The following is a 22,085-nucleotide window of genomic DNA, read 5'->3' on the forward strand; positions in this document are numbered from 1 at the left end:
CACCTGAAACTAATAAAATGTTATATGTCAGTTATACCTCAAGTTTTAAAGAAGTTATCCTCAGAGAAGTCTCACTTATCACCCCCTTTCCCTCTGTTCCCTTCCTCCCTGCAGTTAAATCTCTCCTTTGGTTTCTAATTTAACTCGACTGTGTTTCTTTTGGTAAAAATAAACAAATAATTCTAAATATTAAAAGAAATAATTGTACCTATTGTATGTGTCCTTCTTTCATAGAGAAGACATTAGACTGTGTACTCTCTTAAAATAAGGTGAACAAGATTTGCTCACAATCATACCTGCCTTTGACTTTGCAGCCCCTTCTAAACCAAACAAATATGATGTCAAAGGATTAAAAAGATTAAATTAAATTGAAAAATAAAAATAGGTCAGACTATGGCTCGCCATTGGACAAAATCTTGGGCTCTCAATAAACACTTTAACTAGTCAGATTTTCCCATCTCTAGAAATTATGTTCTTACACAGATATTAAGTAATAATTGAATGTTGCCTTTGAGATTTCCTCTGCCCAGACAAGTGCAGGTTTCAATCCAGCCTATTGGTTTCTCGAGCTAAAAGCAGTTGCTACTAATACATGTGGCTAGAATTTTCTGCCAGTGCATTAGTCTGAGTCAGAGCAGATATTTTCTTTTTATCGGTTTTATTTTTGCATTTAATAAGAATTGTCTTCTAGATTAAGTAGATATATATACTGGTCTAAATAGGTTAGGTATTTACCCAAGCCCTTTTCAACGTAATGTTACCTCATCACTCTTGAAAGATTAGGGTTACGTTGACCTTGTTTGGTGTCATTCATCTCTGGAAATGTCCAGGACTTTCTGCCCCCTTACAGCTAATTTGTACTGAAATGAATACAGTAAGAGTTAAGAGACCTCAGAAAAAGTGTTTTTCAATTCAGGTCACAAGTGGTTTCTGGGCATAAGTGAAAAACTTTGCCTGGGATGTTGTCTCTGTCATGTCGTTTTGGTAGCATTTATAAGTACAGATACTGTGTAAAAACTTAGAAATCAACACATCTTCACTCAAATGGACTTAACGCTTTTCTTCCCCAGACAATGTGGGATGAGCTGGATCTCTGGCACTCCAAGCTAAATGAGCTGGATTCTGAAGTTCAGGACATTGTTGAACAGGACCCAGGAAAAGCTCAAGAATGGATGGATAACTTGATGATTCCTTTCCAGCAGTATCAGCAAGTATCACAGAGGGCAGAATATAGAACCTCACAGTTAAACAAGGTATGGCTGTAACACGCGATAGCTACACGGAGCCTGTGGTAGCAGTGAGATGGGTTTAAAACAAAACAAAAATACATATTCGGAGGCAGCCAGTTTCCCTTGAATTGCCAGTTTTAGGACCTGAAGCTAGAGCTACACCATAGGTTCGAGCGGGCATCGAGGGGACTGCTGGCACAGGCAGAAGCAAGAATCCAAAAGTCAGACCACAGTAGGAGTCCGGGTAAGAACTGGGCTTCTCAACAGGTAAGGGAATTTCAGGCAGGCAACCTCAAGGGTCCCAGGAGGGAGCCAGAGAAAGAACCTCATTTGGGAACAAAACACCCCTGCCCTCCCTTCCAAGTAGGGGTCACGGTGGGTGAGTTATGCATGTGATCTAGCAGCAGCAAGGCAGGAACCTACTCTCAGAGGGACTGGTACATATAGGACAAGGCCCGGTACAGGAGGACAAAATGTAAGTCCAGTTTTCAAAGGGGAACATAAAACGGGAACCAGACTGGTTGCAAAGCTAACTTGGAACCCTCGCTGAGGCCCATAGCGTTGGGGTAGAACTCCTTAAATCCTTCCCACCTGTGGTCAGGATTTGTTTTACAGGTTGAAGGATCAAAACCTGGAGGGGGTGGGCAAGTGGCCCAGCTGTGGGGTGTGGAGCCCTGCGAGGCCTGACACCACTGACCGACAGCAACCAGTTCTTCATTTAAGGATCATTCAACTCAAAGAGGAAACATCAGACTGAGTTTGGTACTGCCTGTCTTTCACAGGCCACAATTAAGCTGGAGGAGTATCACGATCTTTTGAAGAGTACTGAGGCTTGGATAGACAATACCAGTCGTTTGCTGGCTGATCCTGCAGACTATGACTCTTCAAAGGTGCTGAGTCACCACGCTAGCACCCTTCAGGTGAGTGTTCTTTCAGTGTTTCCTGGGTGTCATAGAATCTACGTAATGATTAGTGGCTTAGCTGATTGTCACGATGCTCTTTTCCCCCTTCTTTCCTGAAAAAAATGACCTTATCTTCAAGCATGCCCAATGGCAGAAGGAAGCTTGGAAGAGTGGCAGGCTCTAGATAGGGATCTAGTTCTTTCTGTCCTGATAACTAATTCATGACTTTTAGGATAATTTACTGTGTCCTCCATGGGCCACAGTTTCCCCGATCTCTGAAGTAAGAATGTTGCACTGAGTGGTGGTGATGGTTTTGGTTGTAGAATTCCAAGATGGTTCCCAATAGTCCTGTTCCCAGGTGTACACGACCTATATAATCCCCTTCCCTTGAGTCTGGGCAGGAATACGAGTAAGTGATGAGATAGTCACTCCATTGATTAGGTTACATCGTATAGCTGAGGATATGGGATAGTCACTCCCATGAATACATGACTGATCATGGATGTATCATTATAAGACTCCTTGGTAGCAGACTAGAGTGAGATTCTCCTGCTGGATTGAATAAATAAGCTGCCATACTATGAGAGGGCCATGGAGCCAAGACCCTAGGGTGGCCTCCAAAAGCTGAGAGACCCACAGTCAACAGCCAGCAAGCAAACTGGGATCTCAGTCCTACAACTAAATTCTACCAACAACCAGAATGAACTTGGAAGAAAAATCCACGCTCCAGATGGCACCTTGATTGCAGCCTTGTGACGTCCTGAGCTGAGGACCCACCTAAGCCATGCCTGGACTCCTGAGCCATGGAAACTATGAGATAATAAGTTTGTTTTATTTTAAGCTGCCACGTTTGTGGTAATTAGTTATCTGTCGTTCCTTCCAGTTCTAGCATGCCATGATTCCAAATTTCCTGTCCTTCCTGTTGCTCCACAGGTGCCCTGTGTCACCACGCTAACGTACAAAGGCAGAACAAATGAAAGCCTTTTCCTACTCAGGGCCATGACTACAAGAGATCTTCCGGATGCCAAATGTTGCCTTAAATTTTATTGTGAAGGCATATTTCCCTTCTCTCATATTATTCAGCCATGAGAAAGAATCTCTTAGGAAAAGGTTTATTGTATAACAATTCTTATTTATTTATTCATTTGCTTATTTATTTATTTTGGGGGCTGCGTTGGGTCTTTGTTGCTGCTTGTGGGCTTTCTCCAGTTGCAGCAAGCTGGAGCTACTCTTGGTTGCGGTGCGCGGGCTTCTCATTGCGGTGGCTTCTCTTGTTGTGGAGCACAGGCTCTAGGCGCTCAGGCTTCATTAGTTGCAGCACGCAGGCCCTAGAGTGCACAGGCTTCAGTAGTTGTGGCACGTGGGCTCAGTAGTTGTGGCACATGGGCTTAGTTGCTCCGCGGCATGTGAGATCTTCCCGGACCAGGGATCGAACCCACGTCCCCTGCATTGGCAGGCAGATTCTTAACCACTGCACCACCAGGGAAATCCCCTATAACAATTTTTAGAGTAATCAGACCTCAAAACTGATCCAACTCTTTTTTTTAATATCTTTAAAGTAGCACAATGTGTCCCTAAGTAACAACTGACTTCATACCTCCCCTGTGAGACTTCTTGGCACAATTTTTTCCTGTGGTAACAGTTGTAAAGATACTGCATCTTCACCTACTTGTTTCTTTTCTTCCCCTTGCCTGTGATTTCTGCCCCCACCTCTTGGGTTGACTTTCCACATCCCCAAAGCGTGTCATCTTTTTATTTTAAATCACCTGTATCTTTCATCATTTTCAAGAAGTTTGCAGACAGAAGAGAAGAATGATGCTTTTTTTTTCCTCAAATGCTTATTAGGAGTTTTTTTTAAAACTGTACAAGAATGAACATATGCAAAAACAGCTGAAGTTTTACTGCCTTCTTCTGACACAAATGTAAAAGTGTAAAAGTATCTCTCAAACTGTTCAGGACACCCTTCTTTGCTGACCTTTGTTTACATGGAACTGAGTAGAACTTAGGTTATTAGCTGGAGGAAGTAGGGACAAGGGGATATTCAGGCTGATGTCCACAGAATGTATTCTAATAAATCTTCCAATAGGAAATAAGTCATAAGTAACTAGTCCCATGTGAATACCCCACTTTGTTCCTATTTTGAAAATAGTTGTCCTACTTTAGGGCACCCTTTACCATTTTTCTAACATTACCTGGTATTGATTTTTAAAATGACTTAAAGAAGTATCAAAACTCTCAACTAAGGTTTAAAAGTCTGTTTTAATTGCACTATAACCTTCCACCTCGATTGCATTTGTTAAATTAGGTTTTCATAACCTAAAGATGATTCCATGAAGTCTGCTGTTGTAATGAAGACTCACTGAAACAGAAATTGTCATTGTAGAAAATAGGAAAACAACTTGTTCTTTAAATAAGCTTCATTAAAGTATAATTTACAGATAGTAAAAAACACCTAAGTGTACAGCTAAGTAAGTTTTGATAAAGGTATCCAGTTGTGTAACCACTACCACCATCAATACATAAAGACCATTTCCATCACCCCAAAAAGTTTCTTTATGCTCCTTTGCAGTCAGTATCCTTTTACCTATGTTCAGCCCTATGTAATCACTCATTGGTTTCTATTCCTATAGTTTTGTCTTCTCTACATTATCCAATGAATAGAATCATACAGTCTTTTGGGCCTGACTTCTTTTACTTAGCTTAATGTTTTCGAGATTCATTCAGGTTGTTACATTTATAGGTAGTTTATTCTTTTGACTGCTAAATAGTATTCCATTTGTGGAAATATGCAATATGTTTATTCCTTCACCAGTTAATAGACATTTGGGTTATTTCAAGTTGGGGGCTATGTATTCTGTATCTATTGCGTTGTGACACATCACTGCTGAAGTTAACAGCTTAAAACAAGAATTATGGAATCCAGGCATGGCTTACCTGAGTGGTTCTGGCTCAAGGTCTCTCATGAGAATGCAGTCAAGGTGTCAGCCAAGGCTGTGATCTCATCTGAAGGCTTAGTTTGGGTGAAGGAAGAGACAGGATGCACTTCCAGTCTCATTCACGTGGCTGTTGGCAGGCTTCAGAAGATCCACTTCCATTCACAGATGTGAGGGCCTCTCCACAAGACTGCCTTATGGCATGGCAGCTGGCTCCCTTCACCATGAACAATCTAAAAAAGAGTGAAAGAGCCCCCAAGACAGAAACGGTCTTTTATAATCTAATCTTGGAAGTGACATCTCATCATTTCTGCCATATCTTATTAGAAGTAAATCAATAAGCTCAGCCTGCATTCAAGAGAACTGATTATAAGGACATGAGTACCAGGAGGTGGGGATTATTGGGGGCCATTTTAGGAGCTGCAACAGCTATTATGAGCAAAGCTGCTGTGAGCATTCATATACAAATCTTTGTGTGGACATAGGTTTTCAGGTCATTTCATTTGATGAATACCTAGGAATAGATTGCTGGCTCTTATGGTATTTAACTAAGAAACTGCTAAATTATTTTCCAAAATTGCTTTACCATTTTTCATTCCCACTGGAGTTCTAATGACTCCATATTCTTGTCAGCACTTGATAGTATCTGTCTTTTAAATTTTAGCTACTCTAGTGACAAGTAGTAGTATCTCACTGTGGTTTAAATGGCATTTCTCTAATGTCTAATGATTTTTTTATTTGAGCATTTATTCATATGCTTATTTATCACTTGTACACTTCATTTGTGAAATGTCGGTTCAGTTTCTTGGGGGTTTTTTGCCTATTTTTTAATTGGGTTATTTGTCTTTTTATTATTGAATTGTAAGAATTATTTATATAATATTCTAAAATCCTTGTCACATATGTGATTTACAAATATTTTCTCCTAGTTTGTGGCTTGTCTTTTCATTCTCTTAATATTGTCTTTCAAAGAGCAAATGTTATTAATTTGAAGAGGTCTAATTTATCAATATTTTTCTTTTTATTTTTTTATTTTTTATTTTTTTATTAGTTTCTGCTTTATAACAAAGTGAATCAGTCATACATATACACCTGTTCCCACATCCCTTCCCTCTTGTGTCTCCCTGCCTCCCACCCAATATTTTTCTTTTATAGATTATTCTTTTGTGTTGTATCTAAGAAATCTTTATCTAACCCAGGGTCACAAGGATTTCCTCTTATCTTCTAGAAATTTTATAGTTTTAACTCTTACTTGTAGGCCTGTAATCCATTGACTTACATATACTACCAAATGTAAAACAGATAGCTAGTGGGAAACAGCCGCATAGTACAGGGAGATCAGCTCAGTGCTTTGTGACCACCTAGAGGGGTGGGGTAGGGAGATGCAAGAGGGAGGAGATATGGGGATATATGTATATGTATAGCTGATTCACTTTGTTATAAAGCAGAAACTAATGCACCATTGTAAAGCAATTATACTCCAATAAAGATGTTAAAAAAATAAAGTTAATTTTTGTATATGGTATGAAGCAAGAATCAAGGTTCATTTTTTTTCTATGGGATTATCCATGTTTTGAAAAGACTCACTATTGAATTACTTTGGTGCTTTGTTAAAATCAATTGACCTCTCATATATGTGGCTCTGTTTCTGGACTGTCTCTTCTGTTCTATTGATCTATGTGTCTGTTCTTTTACCAATATGACACAGTCTTAACTGCTACAGCTTTATAGTAAATCTTGAAATCAGGTAGTATAAATTCTACAACTTAGTCCTTTGTTCTTTTTCAAATTTGTTTTGGCTAATCTGGATCTTTTGCATTTCCATATAAGTTTTAGAATCATCTTGTCGATATCTATGCAGAGGTCTGTTTGAATTTTGGGAGGGCATTAAATCCAGATCAGTTTGGCAAGAATTTACCTCTAAACCATATTGGCTGTTCCCATCCAGGAACAGGATGTATCTCTCTATTTATTTTGGTCCTCTTTAATTTCTCTTTAATGTAAATTGTTAAATTTATTCCTGAGTATTTTATGTTTTTTTGATGCTATTGTAAATAGTATTATTGGAAAAAGGATTGGTTTTAAGTTTTGTTTTCCTTTCAAGTTTTCTCCTGCTAGGATTTGGAATACGGTCAATATGAAATTCTGAATGACCTGATTAATTTTGGGGACTCGTGACTAGAAGTCTGGTTGCATAAGTAAATGTTCTTTTTCATATCAGTTATTTTTTACGGGATTACCTGAAGACTACATTAGCAGGTTGAATATTTCCTATAGGTGGCTGAGATATTTTGAAATCTTAAGTTTGAAAGTTAATAATTATAATCATTAAAGGAAAAAAAGAAAAATTCTAAGGAAGAATGTCTAAGGAATTCTAAAAATGGATGTTTTCCACTTATATTTGGTTTTATCAGATAGAGCTCTTTTGGTATCAATTTATTCAAGTCAACTCAAGCTATAGGGGTGTTTCATGGAAGTCAGTGGTTCCAGATGGTAAGGCCAAGGAGGACACTGGCACCGGGACTGCCCCTTTGTTTCCCATCCCCACTTCACTTATCTATTTCTGCCAAACCCATTTCCCAAAATTACAAGTCCAGCCAATTGAATGGCTTTTTTTTAAACATCTTTATTGGAGTATAATTGTTTTACAATAGTGTATTAGTTTCTGCTTTATAACAAAGTGAATCAGCGATATATATATGAATGGCTTTCTTGACCCTAATTCCAAATTATAGAGGGATGAACTTATAGGTCAGGTGTTTCTGATTCTGTTAACGATGGCTGGAGGAGCAGGGCTACGTGGTATAAAATAGCTGCTGCAAGCCCACGAAAATGGGGTAGACATTCTATAGTCATATACTGCCATTGACAAGAGAGAATGTTCAATGTTTTATTATGAAATTGGGAATGAACAGGAGTTTGAAATGTTGAGACAAATTCAGATTTTCTCTGATTTAATTTTTTAAATTAAGGTATAATTCACATACAACATGTATTAGTTTCAGGTGTACAACAGAATGATTCAATATTTGTATGTATTGGAAAATGATCACCCACATTAAGTCTAGTTACCGTCCGTCACCATACATATTTATAGAATTTTCTCTGAAATAATTTCAATCAACTTGTTCCGGTATCTTGATGTTTCTCTTTTTTCATGTTTCCCATTATCTAGATGGCTTTGGAAGATTCAGAACAGAAGCACAGTCTTTTGCATTCAATTTTCATGGATCTAGAAGGCTTGTCAATAATTTTTGAAACAGATACTTTAGTACAGCCTATACAAGAGTTAAGTCATCAAATAGTAGCTTTACGACAAAAAATCATAGAAAGCCTTCCACAGATTCAACGAATGGCTGATGTAAGTTGGCACTATAATGATGTGACTTCTTTTTTTTTTTATTAGTTTCTGCTTTATAACAAAGTGAATCAGTCATACATATACATCTGTTCCCACATCCCTTCCCTCCTGCGTCTCCCTCCCTCCCACCCTCCCCATCCCACCCCTCCAGGCGGTCACAAAGCACCGAGCTGATCTCCCTGTGCTATGCAGCTGCTTCCCACTATCTATCTACCTTACGTTTGGTACTGTATATATGTCCGTGACTTCTTATTTTAAATTTATATTTCATTTAGTAAATTAGAGTTATACTACTAATCAGTTCTATGAAGACACAGTGATCTGGTACATTTTTCATTTATGTTATTTCTTGAATTACATTTTACTTTGTACCCTACAGTGCAACTACAACAAAAAATCATATCCCCATTCTCAGTCCAGAAGTGGTCTATTTAAAGGGAGGAATCCTGATCAGATAAGCTCAGTGTTTTCTCTTTGTCAGAGAGGAGATATTATTGATTTTATTTTTTATTAATAAATTTATTTATTTATTTATTTTTGGCTGCATTTGGTCTTCTTTGCTACACACGGGCTTTCTCTAGTTGCAGCGTAGGGGGGCTACTCCTCATTGCAATGTGTGGGCTTCTCATTGTGGTGGCTCCACTTGTTGCGGAGCACGGGCTCTAGGCATGCAGGCTTCAGTAGTTGTGGTATGCGGGCTCAGTAGTTGTGGCTCCTGGGCTTAGTTGCTCTGCGGCATGTGGGATCATCCCGGACCAGGGCTTGAACCTGTGTCCCCTGCATTGGCAGGCGGATTCTTAACCACTGTGCCACCAGGGAAGTACAATATTATTGAATTTAAAGCACAGATTAGCAAAGAGGGAATTAAAACAGATAACTTCCCAAGTCTTCAGTCACCAATAGCAAATATTTATTGAGGGGCTTCTGTATACCAGCCACTGGATTTTTTTTTTTTTTTTTGCGGTACGCGGGCCTCTCACTGCTGTGGCCTCTCCCGTTGCGGAGCACAGGCTCCAGACGTGCAGGCCCAGCGGCCATGGCTCATGGGCCCGCTGCTCCGCGGCATGTGGGATCTTCCCAGACCGGGGCACGAACCCGTGTCCCCTGCATCGGCAGGCAGACTCAACCACTGCACCACCAGGGAAGCCCCAGCCACTGGATTTTTAAATAATTTTATTTATTTTGGCTTGAAACATGTGAGGCATTTATTTAAGGATGGAGTCACACAGCAAAGGCAGATGCAGTTAGTCTTAATAATTTACCTTTTATTTCTCAGTTACATTCCCTGCACCGCACTTATGTAACTTCAGAGAATCATACTTGTTAAATATTCTTGGTTATTGAAGCTTATTCCAAAATTGTTAAATGCTTCTACAACTTTTCATGGAAATTACCATAAAATACATTGTATACATTTATATACTTTCTTAAACGTATGGTGTAGAAAATAATTTCAATATAATCGAATGTTTCATAATATGAAGATAAATTACTATAATTACTGCTTCATTTGCTTATATGAAGTTATGTTTGTCCTACGTTGAATGGCTCCAAGTTGTGATAATTTGAAATTCTTTGATGATTTCTATGTAGTTTTTCCTATTCCCTGCATTATTTTTGCTTCAGTTTATCTCCGTAAAGCTCTAAAGGTCAGAAGGCCCTCTTACAGTGTGAGTGGACTTCAATATGTAGGTTTTATAGCACATATTCATACATATGTAGGTTTGAGAGCACAAATTGCAGCATTTTCACTTTAAGTTTCTTGGCCACTTTCTAGAAGTTGACTGATGGGAGAATAGCCACTGGATAAATGATCTGTTGTTCATATTAATCTGAGTAGGTTATAAGGTAATTTAGTGACTCTCCACACAGCAAAAGTTTGTTAGGGAATTGGCAACAAAATCTGTCAATTTTCCAGCTCCTTGTGTGTTTGTTTCCCAAGGGTGACTTTATCGTTTTACTTAAAGTAGTGGGAATTTTTTCAGCGTTGACCCACTTGTATTCAAGTGTTTAAAGTGTTTAAAGACATTCCAAAGATAAATCTAAAGAGTTTGTAGATATTTGAGAATTTACTTAAAATTGTTCAGATGCATACTACTTTTGTTCTCATAGCATAAATAATTGAAAATTGGCCCCATGAGGACCTTTTAACGCAGTAAGTGTAAGCAATGCTTTATATTGTGGTATACTATTACTAACAGAACAACATTTTTATTGAAAACAGTCCACATTATCTGTGTAGCACTTGGTTAGATTTGAAGAGATATAAGTGGCAAACATATTTTGGTTAAATATGAGAATAGAATAAATGGCAGTAAATTGTGTTTTAGAAAGATTATTAACATATAACATATACTGCATGAGTGTGTTTTTTTGTTTCTGAAATTCTAGGATGTGGTTGCCATTGAAACGGAAGTAAAATCAATGGAGAAAAGAGTTTCAAAAATCAAAGCTATCCTGCTATCAAAAGAAATATTTGATTTTTCACCTGAAGAGCACCTTAAGCATGGGGAGGTAAGCATGGATCATTATTAAAAATATTTTCTCTTAATACTTACTATGCCTATTTTAAAATGTGTAATAATATGATGTGATAAAAGGTGTTTAATCTTGCTAAAGTAAGAGCAAAGTAAAGTTGGGAAATAGATATGATTGACTATAAATATCATATTTTAAATCATATTTCTAGTGCTATCTATGTATCTATAATTTTCCTATAGGTTATTTTTTCATTTAATTTCTTCCTAAAACTTCAAGGTTTGGTAGTTTTTCCTTCACGTCAAACCCAGGTTTTAATAGTCCAAGCACTTAAGCCTCTAAGTCAGAAGAACTGGGTTCCAGCCCCAACTGCCCTGCTTGCTGGCTGTGTGCCTTTGAGTGATTGGTTAACATTTCTTGGATTTGCTTTCATATCTGTACATTGGTATTGTGGTGATTATGTTGGACAATTATAATGTATATGGAGCCCCTAGCACAGGAGCTGGGACATACTAAACAGCATACAGATGTTGCTTCCCCCTCAGCCTACCAGTTAAGAGCATGGGCTTTGGGATCAGGCAGCCCTGGGTTCTAATCCTGACCCTGCCTCTTACAGTGTGCCCTCACCTGGATCTTCTAACTTCTGTGAACCCAATTTCCTTACCTGTGAAACGGAAATTATGATATCTACCTCCTAGGGTGGTTGTGAAGATTAAATGAAATAATACATATGAAGTACTTAGTAAAGTGACTACTCTCTCCTAATTTATTCATTATGTAAATCCAGACTTCTATGGATCAGATGTCATTAAAACAAAATAGAAGTGTAGTTTTGGGACTTACGAAATTTGGCAGGACAGTTCCCTTCAATTCAATAAGCATTTTTTGAGGGTCTATTATGTGGGAAGCCCTGTGCTGGGTGCAGTTGCTGTGAAAGTTAATAAGAGGCAGTACCTACCCTTCCACAGCTTACTGCCTGGTGACAACACACGAAGCACATAACAGTTCTACAGAGAGAGGCGGGAAGGAGAGAAAGAAAGAAAGGGTTGTCCAAATGCATCATGTAATACTGGGAGGGTACTCTTGCCCCAGGCATTCTTTCCTGAGACCTTATTTAAATGCCAGATCACAAGTAATATATTAGTTCTTTTCAACCTGAGCTAAGACACTGTTTTAAAACTCAAAACTATAAGGACTAAAGTTTAATTTTGAATAGATTTAGGAGTGGCCTTTTTTTTTCACTTGTGTACCATGTTTATCTAAGGTCATACTGGAAAATATACATCCCATGAAGAAAACCATTGCTGAAATCGTGTCTTACCAAGTGGAACTGAGGTTACCCCAGACAGGAATGAAGCCTCTGCCTGTGTTTCAGCGGACAAATCAGCTTTTACAAGATATAAAACTGTTGGAAAATGTGACTCAGGAACAAAATGAGTTATTAAAGGTGAGTGGTTTTTGTGATGACAGCCAACTTATTGGATGAAAATATTCAGCACAACCTGGTGTTGTTTTAAGGGTTGGGTGGGTCAAATTCCCATGACAATAAGATGCTGCCTGTGTTGATTCTTTTTGGTCTCTTCCAGTATTATCCAGGAGGTGGCATTTGATATAAGACAGTATCTTGTTGCTCAAATGAGGTTAAAGTGATTTTTCTCAGCTCTTATTCTTGTTCTGGTTGAAGACAGTAAAGTCTAGTTTTGTTCTATTTCATTCCATTCTTTAATTATTGAAGATCTACATGGGTAAAATGCTGTGGGAAGAGATTCAACCTGAACAGTGCATATGCAGTCTCATGAGACTGACAGACCCACAATAATCTCTTTATACCTCTCAGTTGCTTTCCTATTAATCATTTCAATTTGTTACCAACACGATACAGGTAGGGTAGGCACTTTGCCATTTTTATTTTTACACATTAGGAGACTAGTGTCCAAAGGTCAGATGACTTTCTGAAAGACCAGAGTTAACGTATGTTAAGATTAATTTGTGTACAGATAAGAAAAGAATTTGAGTTTCTAGACTCCTGTATTATTCTTCGTATCGAGGTCTCTTCCTTCTAACTGATGACATCTTCTAGCCTCTCCCTGAGGGCTTTTTAAAATTCTTTTGATTGATTGATCTCCTGTCTCAAGTCAGGAATTATCATTAGATAGAAATTACATTTTACTTTGGTTGGTATTCCTATATCAACAGCCACTCCTACAGGGAAAGAAAGTTGCTGAAAGAGCCACAGACTTTTCAGCCCACTTGGTAGACACCCCCTCCTGCCTACTTTTCTTGATTAGGTGTGTCAGGGTAAGAGGAAAGGTTATTTTTCCTCCTTCCCATCCATCCCCTGGTTATAAGAAGAAAACTGCTATCTCTTTCTCCCTCTTAAATTTCATTCACATTTGGTGGTCACTCTGTTCTCCTAAGATTTGAGGATATTGTAATCTCTGGTTTGAGTCTTAGCTCATGTAGTCTCTCTGGCCTGGCTACTGATCAGCTGACATCATTTCCTAACATCCACAGGGAGAAAAAAGATCTGGTACTCAATGTACTATTTTTTTAAATAATATAAAGAGAAGAAAAAAAAACCAAAGAAAATTTGATCTGTTACTTTTAATCTTTTTGTGCTTTATTGGTCTCCTGGTCAGAAAAAGAAAATAACAGTCCTAACTATGCTTTAAAGTGACTCCTTCACAAGATGAAAGGGGGGGCAGTAGAAGAGGAAATTAGGTTTTGTGCCAAGTTAGACATCAAACTGTGCTGCTAAAATTTTCCATCTTATTGTGTTAGTGGAAATCAGATGTCATCTCAGGTATTTCAAAGCTAAGTAAGCCAGTGGTAATGAAAATCATTAAAATATGGTACATTTCTTTTCATTTCTACGTTAGATAATTGTAAGTGCTCTCATTGTTGAAAATAAGACAAATTACTTTTGGGGGGAGTAATGGGATGTAGCTCATTACTGAGGGCTGGGGAACAGGTGTGTGCAGCAAACATAGTTATTGATTTCCAGCCTGCAGCTAAAATTATAGTTAAATATTAAAGAAAATACAAGGAAGAATTCTGTGTTGGCCAGAAACTTTGTAGTTTCAAAACGCATTTTGTTTCATTGTGAAGCATACAAGGAAATATCTAGATTTTCTTTTGAAGTCCATTTCTTTATCTTTCATCACACTTTGATCATATCATTTAGCACACAGGTAGTAGGTTCAAGCTGTACTATTCCCTTAACACTAGATTCCAGGTACTGTTCTGGTTTTGCCTTGTTCTGCAAACTCAGACTGCTCTCAAACCTCAACCTCTTACCATGAAATGTATATCACAGATCCCAAAGGGTACCAGGTGAGGATGTGTCTGGACCAGGAAAACCCATCATTTCTCAAATCACATGCCCTTTCCATTCTGAATCAGGATTGTCACCTTTCTGTGTATTGAAAGCCCTGCAAGGAATATGTATTAAAATGGTGTGTGTGACATATCAGTAATTCCATAAACTTAACAACTTTATGTTAACATGCTATAAAATGCTTCCCAGAATAAGCCCGTTAGACTGGGAATACTTAAGAACAAACGTATGTCTAATTAGACTTGAACCCAAGGTGCTCTAGCATCTAAGTGGAGCAAGAAGGTCAGGTGCCAGCTTTGCAAATGTTGTTCTCTGAATTGAGGTTACCATTTCCTATTGGAATCTGTATGGTTGTGTATTTATATAATTGATTGGAGTTTGTCATGGAGATAGACATTGGAAGTAGCCCATTGATCTTCTTTTGGGGGGGGTTATTTTATAGATAGTCATAAAACAGACAAATGAATGCGATGAAGAAATAGAAAAATTGAAACAGATCTTAAATAATTATTCAGCTGAATTCTCCCATGAACATATGTCACCAGACCGAGCTGCCAACCTGCCACAAGTACAGGTATATTTCTTACATTCATTTTTCCAGCAGTTTATTCACTTTCTAAGCTGTTGGTGTCTACAAGCCGTTTTTGATGGTACAGTGTATTTCCTACTTCTCTCTTTCAACTGAAGGTATTTTATGTGTGTATTTACTTTTCATTCCTATTACATAAAATAGGTTATATAATTATCATAATGGAAGTCTCTTCAAGTGTCTTTAGCCTCAACTTAGTGCATTCTGGCTGGTAGCAAAGAAACTGATATAACACATGGTATTTGGACAACCTGGCTTTCCAGCTAGCTTTCTGGCATAGGGGTCAGGCAGGCTGGGCTTTAGAAGTAAAGACTGAATTCTGTTGTAATAAAGAGTTCCGTATACTAAGCAGTCTCTCCATATGCCCTAATTAACAATGTCCTGTGGACCCAGTGACAGTGGTTTGCATGTTAACTCTCTATTACCATCAAGTTGATGTAGGCAAAAGCATCTTCTTTGATGTGTTCAAAGCCACGTTACACCACTTTCCAGCTGTGAGATGTAGAGCAAATTTCTTAATGTCTGAAGTGAAGTACAGAGGGGTCCAAGATGACACACAGTTATTAAGTGGTGGACTCAATAAGGCAGACTCAGGGTATTAAAGATTCAGTATTGTAAAAGTGTCAAATTTCCCTTTACATTAAAAAATTTAAGAACCCCAGGGACTTCTCTGGTGGTGCAGTGGTTAAGAATCTGCCTGCCAATGCAGGGGACACAGGTTTGATTGCTGGTCCGGGAAGATCCCACGTGCCGCGGAGCAACTAAGCCTGTGCACCACAACTATTGAGCCTGCGCTCTAGAGCCAGCAAGCCACAACTACTGAGCCCACTGCCACAACTACTGAAGCCTGTGTGCCTAGAGCCCATGCTCTGCAACAAGAGAAGCCACCGCAGTGAGAAGCCTGCACACGCATTGAAGAGTAGTCCCCACTCGCCACAACTAGAGAAAGTCCACATGCAGCAACGAAGACCCAACACTACCAAAAATAAATAAATTAATTAATTATTTTTAAAAAATTTATTAAAAAAAAGAGCATACCATGCATGGACAATGATGAAAACAAGTTGTGAAGCAGGGAGTATGATTAATCTAATTCTGTGTTTCTGAGGTCCACAAAATAAAATTTAAAAAAAAATTAAAGGACCCCAAAGAGCTTGTGTTTATATTAAAACTCAGAAATGTAAAATGTAGTGAGAAGAGTGACAGTGTTTTACAATTTTGCAAATCTCATTAGTCTGGCTTACTAGGAGACAGCTAGATTCTCATCTTCTGCATTCAATCTATTGAGGTATGTCGTTTTCTTTGAAGTATATAAAGACAATCTAACCTCTCAAAGACATGTACATGGAAAAGAGAGAAATATTTTAATAACCCTTTTGAATAATTGTGGACATTCTTTGAAACTACACTAATCTCCAACAAGTCGAATTACTCAGAGGTTCATTGTTAAATGGAATTTGAAGCCATGTCAGTGAACTTTTCATACTCTTACATTAAAATCCATTGGTCTGTCTTGTACTTAGAATGGATCTCCAACCATGCATGATTTTATAACATCATGTTTGATCATTTGGAAAATACTATTTGACTAGTCATGTAGATCCTCCAAATGATGACACATTCCAGTAGCCGATATTAAAAAATTCACATTTATTAATATTAACATCTACCTCTTCAGAAAAATCTTTATATATATATTACATATATATGTATGTATGTATGTATAGTTTAACAACCATCTTTTTTTTCAAGTAAAAATAGTATTCTATGAGAAAAATATGGATAGGTTAGCTTGAAACTTAATCACATGAGTGCTATTCCTCAACCATTAAACTTTGGTATATAACAGAAGTGCTTTATGCAGGCTCCCCACTTTGTCATACAGAATATTAAAAATACATGTTCTTTATCAAGGATATTTTTAAGTGAAGCTGGCTTTTTTTTCCAGTTAAATTCATGATAGTGAAGCATCTAGTAACTACTAATATAGTTGATATCGCTGCCTTGATTCATACTGTGTCAGTAGCTTTACCCACCATTGCTTTTGCGACATCACACAGAGAAAAATGTCAACACAGTGAGAAAGGCCAGTAACATTTTAGAATTATTATGAAAATGATCTTGACCTCATGGAGTGTGGACCCCCTAGGGTCTGCAGATGCCACTTTGAGAATGGCTGCTCTGTGCCCTTCTCTGTCACCATAATGCTAGTGGCTCTGCAGACTAGTCTGTTTCTGTAAGTGTTATTCTAATGGCTGTAGTATTACGTCTGTTGGGAGGCACTGTTCCTCTGAAGTTTAGTGTTTATTGAAAAGGGACACACCACAGCCAACTCAGATTTAATTAAATTATCATTTCCCAAAGCAATCACAAGAAGTTTAATTTCAGACAGAATAGGGGTATTGGTGTCGGAATGTGTGCAGTAGCATAAGAGCCATGGGGGCTGGGTGTCAGAAGTCCAGGTCTAGGCTCTGTCACTAGCTGCAGCCCTGGAAAAATCACCTTCTTTCTCTGGACTTCAGAACTCTCACTTATAGGTGGAGACATGTTGAGTTTCTTTGTCTCTAAAAAAAATTAATGATTCTATGAATATCTGTAGGATGGATGGATGGAAAAAAAGAAATAAGGAAGAAATGGGACTTCCCTGGTGGCACAGCAGTTGAGACTCCGAGCTCCCAGTGCAGGGGGCCCCGGTTCGAGCCCTGGTTGGGGAACTGGATCCCACATGTGTGCTGCAACTAAGAGTTCTCATGCCACAACTAAGGAGCTGACGAGCCGCAACTAAGGAGCCAGCGAGCCGCAACTAAGGAGCCAGCGAGCCGCAACTAAGGAGCCAGCCTGCCACTTAAACTAAGAACCCTGTGCAACCAAATAAATAATAAATAAATTTTTAAAAAAAGAAATAAGGAAGAAAGGAATGTATGAATGGACTGGGGGAGTTAAGGAATACATTAGGGACAAAATTCCAATATGTGAAAGGTTTGCTAAAAAGGAGCAGGTTGTCTTCTGATACAGCACTTGCTGTAAAGCTCAGGCTTTGAATGATGCCTTTTAGGGTGCTAAAGAGGAAGATGTCAGACAAGATGACACCTGATATTTCCTCCAAATCTAGGATTCTATAATTCTATAATCCTTTTAGACAGACAGTGGGCATCTGTACTTCTACCATGTATAAGAAATTTTATTCCCACATTGTCAATCATACAAAATTTTAAAGTAATCTTTTTTTTTTTTTTTTTTTGCGGTACACGGGCCTCTCGCTGTTGTGGCCTCTCCCGTTGCGGAGCACAGGCCCCGGACGCGCAGGCTCAGCGGCCATGGCTCACGGGCCTAGCCGCTCCGCGGCATGTGGGATCTTCCCAGACCGGGGCACGAACCCATGTCCCCTGCATCGGCAGGTGGACTCTCAACCACTGCACCACCAGGGAAGCCCTAAAGTAATCTTTTAAACTTGGAATCATCTGTTCATCATTCCCATAACAAGTTACACTTCACAGTACCCTTGTTGGCTTATTTATTCCCATTTGTTAGGATGCTTTGGCTGTGAGAAAAAAGTAAATGTATTTAGTAATACTAAAGAAGCCTTCAAAAATGTTAATAAAAGTGTGAGATTTCTAGCCTTGTTTTCTCTCAGCAGTTCCCAAGCATTAGTCTGCGTACAAATCTTCTGGAAACTTGTTAAAGTGCAGGTTCATGGCCCCTGACCCTGCAGATTCTGGTCAGTCAGTCCTGTGGCCACTGGAGTGGGGCAACCCTGGCTGCACACCACAGTCACCTGTGGAGATGGTTACAAATTTCTGAGCCACCGCTTGACCCCTAGAGATTGATTGATAAGGTGTCAGGTGAGGCTAAGGCATCCTATAAGGGAGCTTAGAAAACCGCCCCAGGTCATTTAGAAACACAGTCCGGATGGAGAGGAGCTCTACTGTAGCAGGGACTGGCTCCTGGCTCTGCCAACCACACAGCATAGAAAAATCTTCATCCCTTGTACCGATTGAAGTAGGCTCCTGTGGCAAAGGTATCAGACGTCCCAAAGGTATGCAAACACTCTTTCTGCACAGGGAGAAATCGAAGGTACGGAAAAGCAGATTCTGAGCTTGAACCAGAAAAAAGAAGACCTGTTGGTGGACTTGAAGGCTGCCGTACTAAAACTTCACCAGCATTTTCAGCAAAACCAGCAAGAATTAGAAAAGGAAATGCTGTCAGCCAAAGCATCGGACAAGGATGGAGGGGCTGAGAGGGATGCTTCTGAATGGAAGGTGGGTATGACATTAGTTAACGCTGGTCCCACATTCCACCAGAGCTTTAAATTGGTAGTATTTTTCACCTGGAAGGCCTGTGGCATCTCTGTATACGGCCTATAGTAAAAGAATTTTTAAAAGTGGAAATACTCTGCCTGAGATTATTCACTAGTGAATATTAATCCTTAGGGTGTTTCTGTTCTGGACTCAACCCAGAATTCTTATGCACAAGTTACTTAAGGAGGTGCTTGTGAAATTCCATGGGTAGGTGGGTGGCATCTACCCTTTGAAGTATCTTCCTACTAAACAGCCCATTGCAAACTCAAAAACGGGCCCAGCCCCTCTCTAAGCCCACTCTGAATCCACATCAATGAATCACATTCTTGAATTGTTTGATGAGGGACCACAGAAGGCAGTGCAAATGAAAGAGATCTAAGATTTGAGTGAGTCATGATATTCAGCTGGATGAGCTGAGAGTTGCTAGACCCCGAGGCTTCTTGTGTGGGTGGGCATCTTGGATAAAGTAAGTAAAAAATTAGCTACATAAAAATGCGGCCAGGCCAGGATCCTGGTGACATTGAACGGCAACCCGGCTGCAGGTCTTTGTGCTGTGCCTTTCAGTTGAACAGAACGGGCTCCATGTTCTTCCTGCCAGCAGTTGAGGAAGAAGCAGAAGAAACCTCCCTGAAGAGCGAAGTAAGGAAAATGATTTTCTCGTTCAAGTTTGTTAGAACAGTAATCTCTAAAAGGTCAATGAGAAGATCTTAAAATGAATGGAAACGTAAGGATTTTTAAATTCAATGCTGGTAGTTTGTAAGGGTGATTGAAGTAGTTGTCTTATGTTATTAATGTTTAAGTGCATCTAAACCTACTTCAGGCCAGAGTGGAATAAATGTAATTCAGACACACTTGTTGGCAGAAGGGAGAAGATGAAGTTCTTTGTCGTATCCTGACTTCTGAGTACTTTCTCTGGAGTTTTGAGTACTTCTCTGCTGTTTGATTGGCACTCCTAGTGTGCTTTATAGAACTTTATCTTTCCACATTTGAATTACTTTTTTTAGTCTGAAACAGCATTGCCAAGGACACAAAGAATGGTATTAGCAACTAACCCTACTATGAATCCTTATTACTCCATCAGAACTGGTTGGATGAGACCTTTACCAGTTGTCTTTCCTGATATCAATTTCCATTTCATACTTTAAGAATTAAAGTGATAGTGGGTCTTGTGCAAAAGGGAAGAAAATTGCAACAATTTACAATTTTTAATGTCTCACACGTAACCACCAGACATTCTCCCTGCTCGTTTTATAGATTGTTCAGTAGCTCCACGGTCACACAGAACAGCCTGTTGTCCTTCACGTGTATCACTAGGACACGTGGGGCTGAGTGGTCGGACAAGGAGAAGTGAGGCTTATTATACACTCTGACCATCAGACAACTTTATGATCTGATTATGCCCCTTCACAGCAGAGAGAATTGTGAGAGTGGAGGAGGTACCAGGACCAAAAAAAAGAGTGCACTTCAGTGCAATTCTAATTTGAGACCTGTATTTGCCTCTGAACTGATATGTTTATAGTATTCATTGTTTGTCTTTGACAACGATCAAAAAATACATGTTCATCAGGCTGTTATTTTAAAGATAGTGTTTGAGGTTACATTTACCAAAGCAGATCAAATTCCTAAAGCACTGTTTTAAAGATCCCCTTTGTGTGACATGAGCTGAATCCCAGCTTACAAGAATATTTTTTTAGGCTTTAGGAAGAGCAACCACATTTGGACTCCTGTGATGCAGTTAGCCAAAGAAATCGATGACAAATAGGGGGATGGGTGGAATTAAGGGCTGCAATAATACTCTCTGGTAAACTGAGTCATATAAAAGAGATGAGGAGGATGCTGTTATGATGGTAGGAAATCACCTCCCTTTGCTAATCAATTGATTGCTGTGTCAGAGTGGAGATAAGAAAGCAGAGCCATCTTCCGGGTCCCCATCTTTACTCTGGAAGCATGACAAGGATGTGGAGGAAGACAGGGCATCCTCGTCCTCTGGAACAATGGTTCAGGTAATACTGGACATATCACATTTGTTGGGGGTAGGGGATGAGCAGGGATAGTAAGCCAAAGCAAAGAATTTCTCATTGAAAGAATGCTTCAGGAGGGAACCTACATGGGTTGAAATTTTTTTAAGCTTCTCAGTGTTACCTCTGCACAAAGCAAAGACAACTGAGTACTTACCTATTACTTGCATTTCTTTTGTGCACTTAGTGATAATAGGAGAGTATTTTGCTGAGAAGCACTCCACATGTGAAAATCCAAACTGACAAAACAGATAACTGAAAGGTTTACCATTGTGGTTAAAGCATTTAGCATGCCACTCTTTGGGGAGCAGTTGGGGTGAGAGGTCTCCCCATCATTTTCTTTTTGAATAAAGTAGTATGGAAGGTAAATTAATAAGTCTTTTTGCTCCTTATGACCTTCTAAACCTTCTCCAGTCTCTCAAAATAGAGGGCAAATGCCCTCACTTTAGAAAATCATTATTACATGCTGATGTGAAGATGATGTTTTTCCCTTCCTCCTGAAAGATCTCTTCATCATTATGATCCACACACCTCCCGCACCTGCCTCCTGACCAGGGCTGACCCTTCCCCCAGCTCCCAGGCCAGTCCTTTCATTCGTCTTTGGCACAGGGCTACACTTGTACCTGCATCTCCAGTCTCTTTGTCTTGGTAGCTTCCTTTCCTCTCTACCTCAGAAGTATTCAGTTTCCCCTTCCCTAACAAATTCCCTCCCCCATGGCCCTACCCCTCCAAACAAGCTGAGGGACCCAGAGCCCAGACCATCTCTTCAGAAACTACTTTGCCTCCCTGGGGTGCCTTCTCTCCATATCTGCCTGTGGACTTCCTTCCTACCCATCCACAAAGGCCCATCTCAACTTCCGCCTCCTCCAAGAAACTGCCTGCCTCTTTCCCTTTGTTTTCCCATAGCATTTTGAACCTCCGTTATGACCTATCACTGTTT

The 22,085-nt window shown here is 39.3% G+C and overlaps 1 protein-coding gene across 1 annotated transcript in view; it reads left to right on the top strand.

Annotated features, from left to right (window-relative positions):
* SYNE2 (spectrin repeat containing nuclear envelope protein 2) overlaps window positions 1-22,085 on the top strand; it is a gene marked incomplete at its 3' end in the record, with an annotated part of 274,897 nt that overhangs the window by 146,187 nt on the left and 106,625 nt on the right. Inside the window, exons 55-63 of the mRNA XM_079701370.1 lie at window positions 1,071-1,253; window positions 2,012-2,149; window positions 8,240-8,425; window positions 10,817-10,939; window positions 12,168-12,350; window positions 14,683-14,814; window positions 18,891-19,088; window positions 19,692-19,766; window positions 21,020-21,130. Coding sequence (XP_079557496.1) covers window positions 1,071-1,253; window positions 2,012-2,149; window positions 8,240-8,425; window positions 10,817-10,939; window positions 12,168-12,350; window positions 14,683-14,814; window positions 18,891-19,088; window positions 19,692-19,766; window positions 21,020-21,130 — 1,329 coding nt within the window. The remainder of the gene's footprint in view (window positions 1-1,070; window positions 1,254-2,011; window positions 2,150-8,239; window positions 8,426-10,816; window positions 10,940-12,167; window positions 12,351-14,682; window positions 14,815-18,890; window positions 19,089-19,691; window positions 19,767-21,019; window positions 21,131-22,085) is intronic.

This window comes from Hyperoodon ampullatus (genome assembly GCF_949752795.1).
Source record: "Hyperoodon ampullatus genome assembly, chromosome: 3".
NCBI classification, from domain to species: domain Eukaryota; kingdom Metazoa; phylum Chordata; class Mammalia; order Artiodactyla; family Ziphiidae; genus Hyperoodon; species Hyperoodon ampullatus.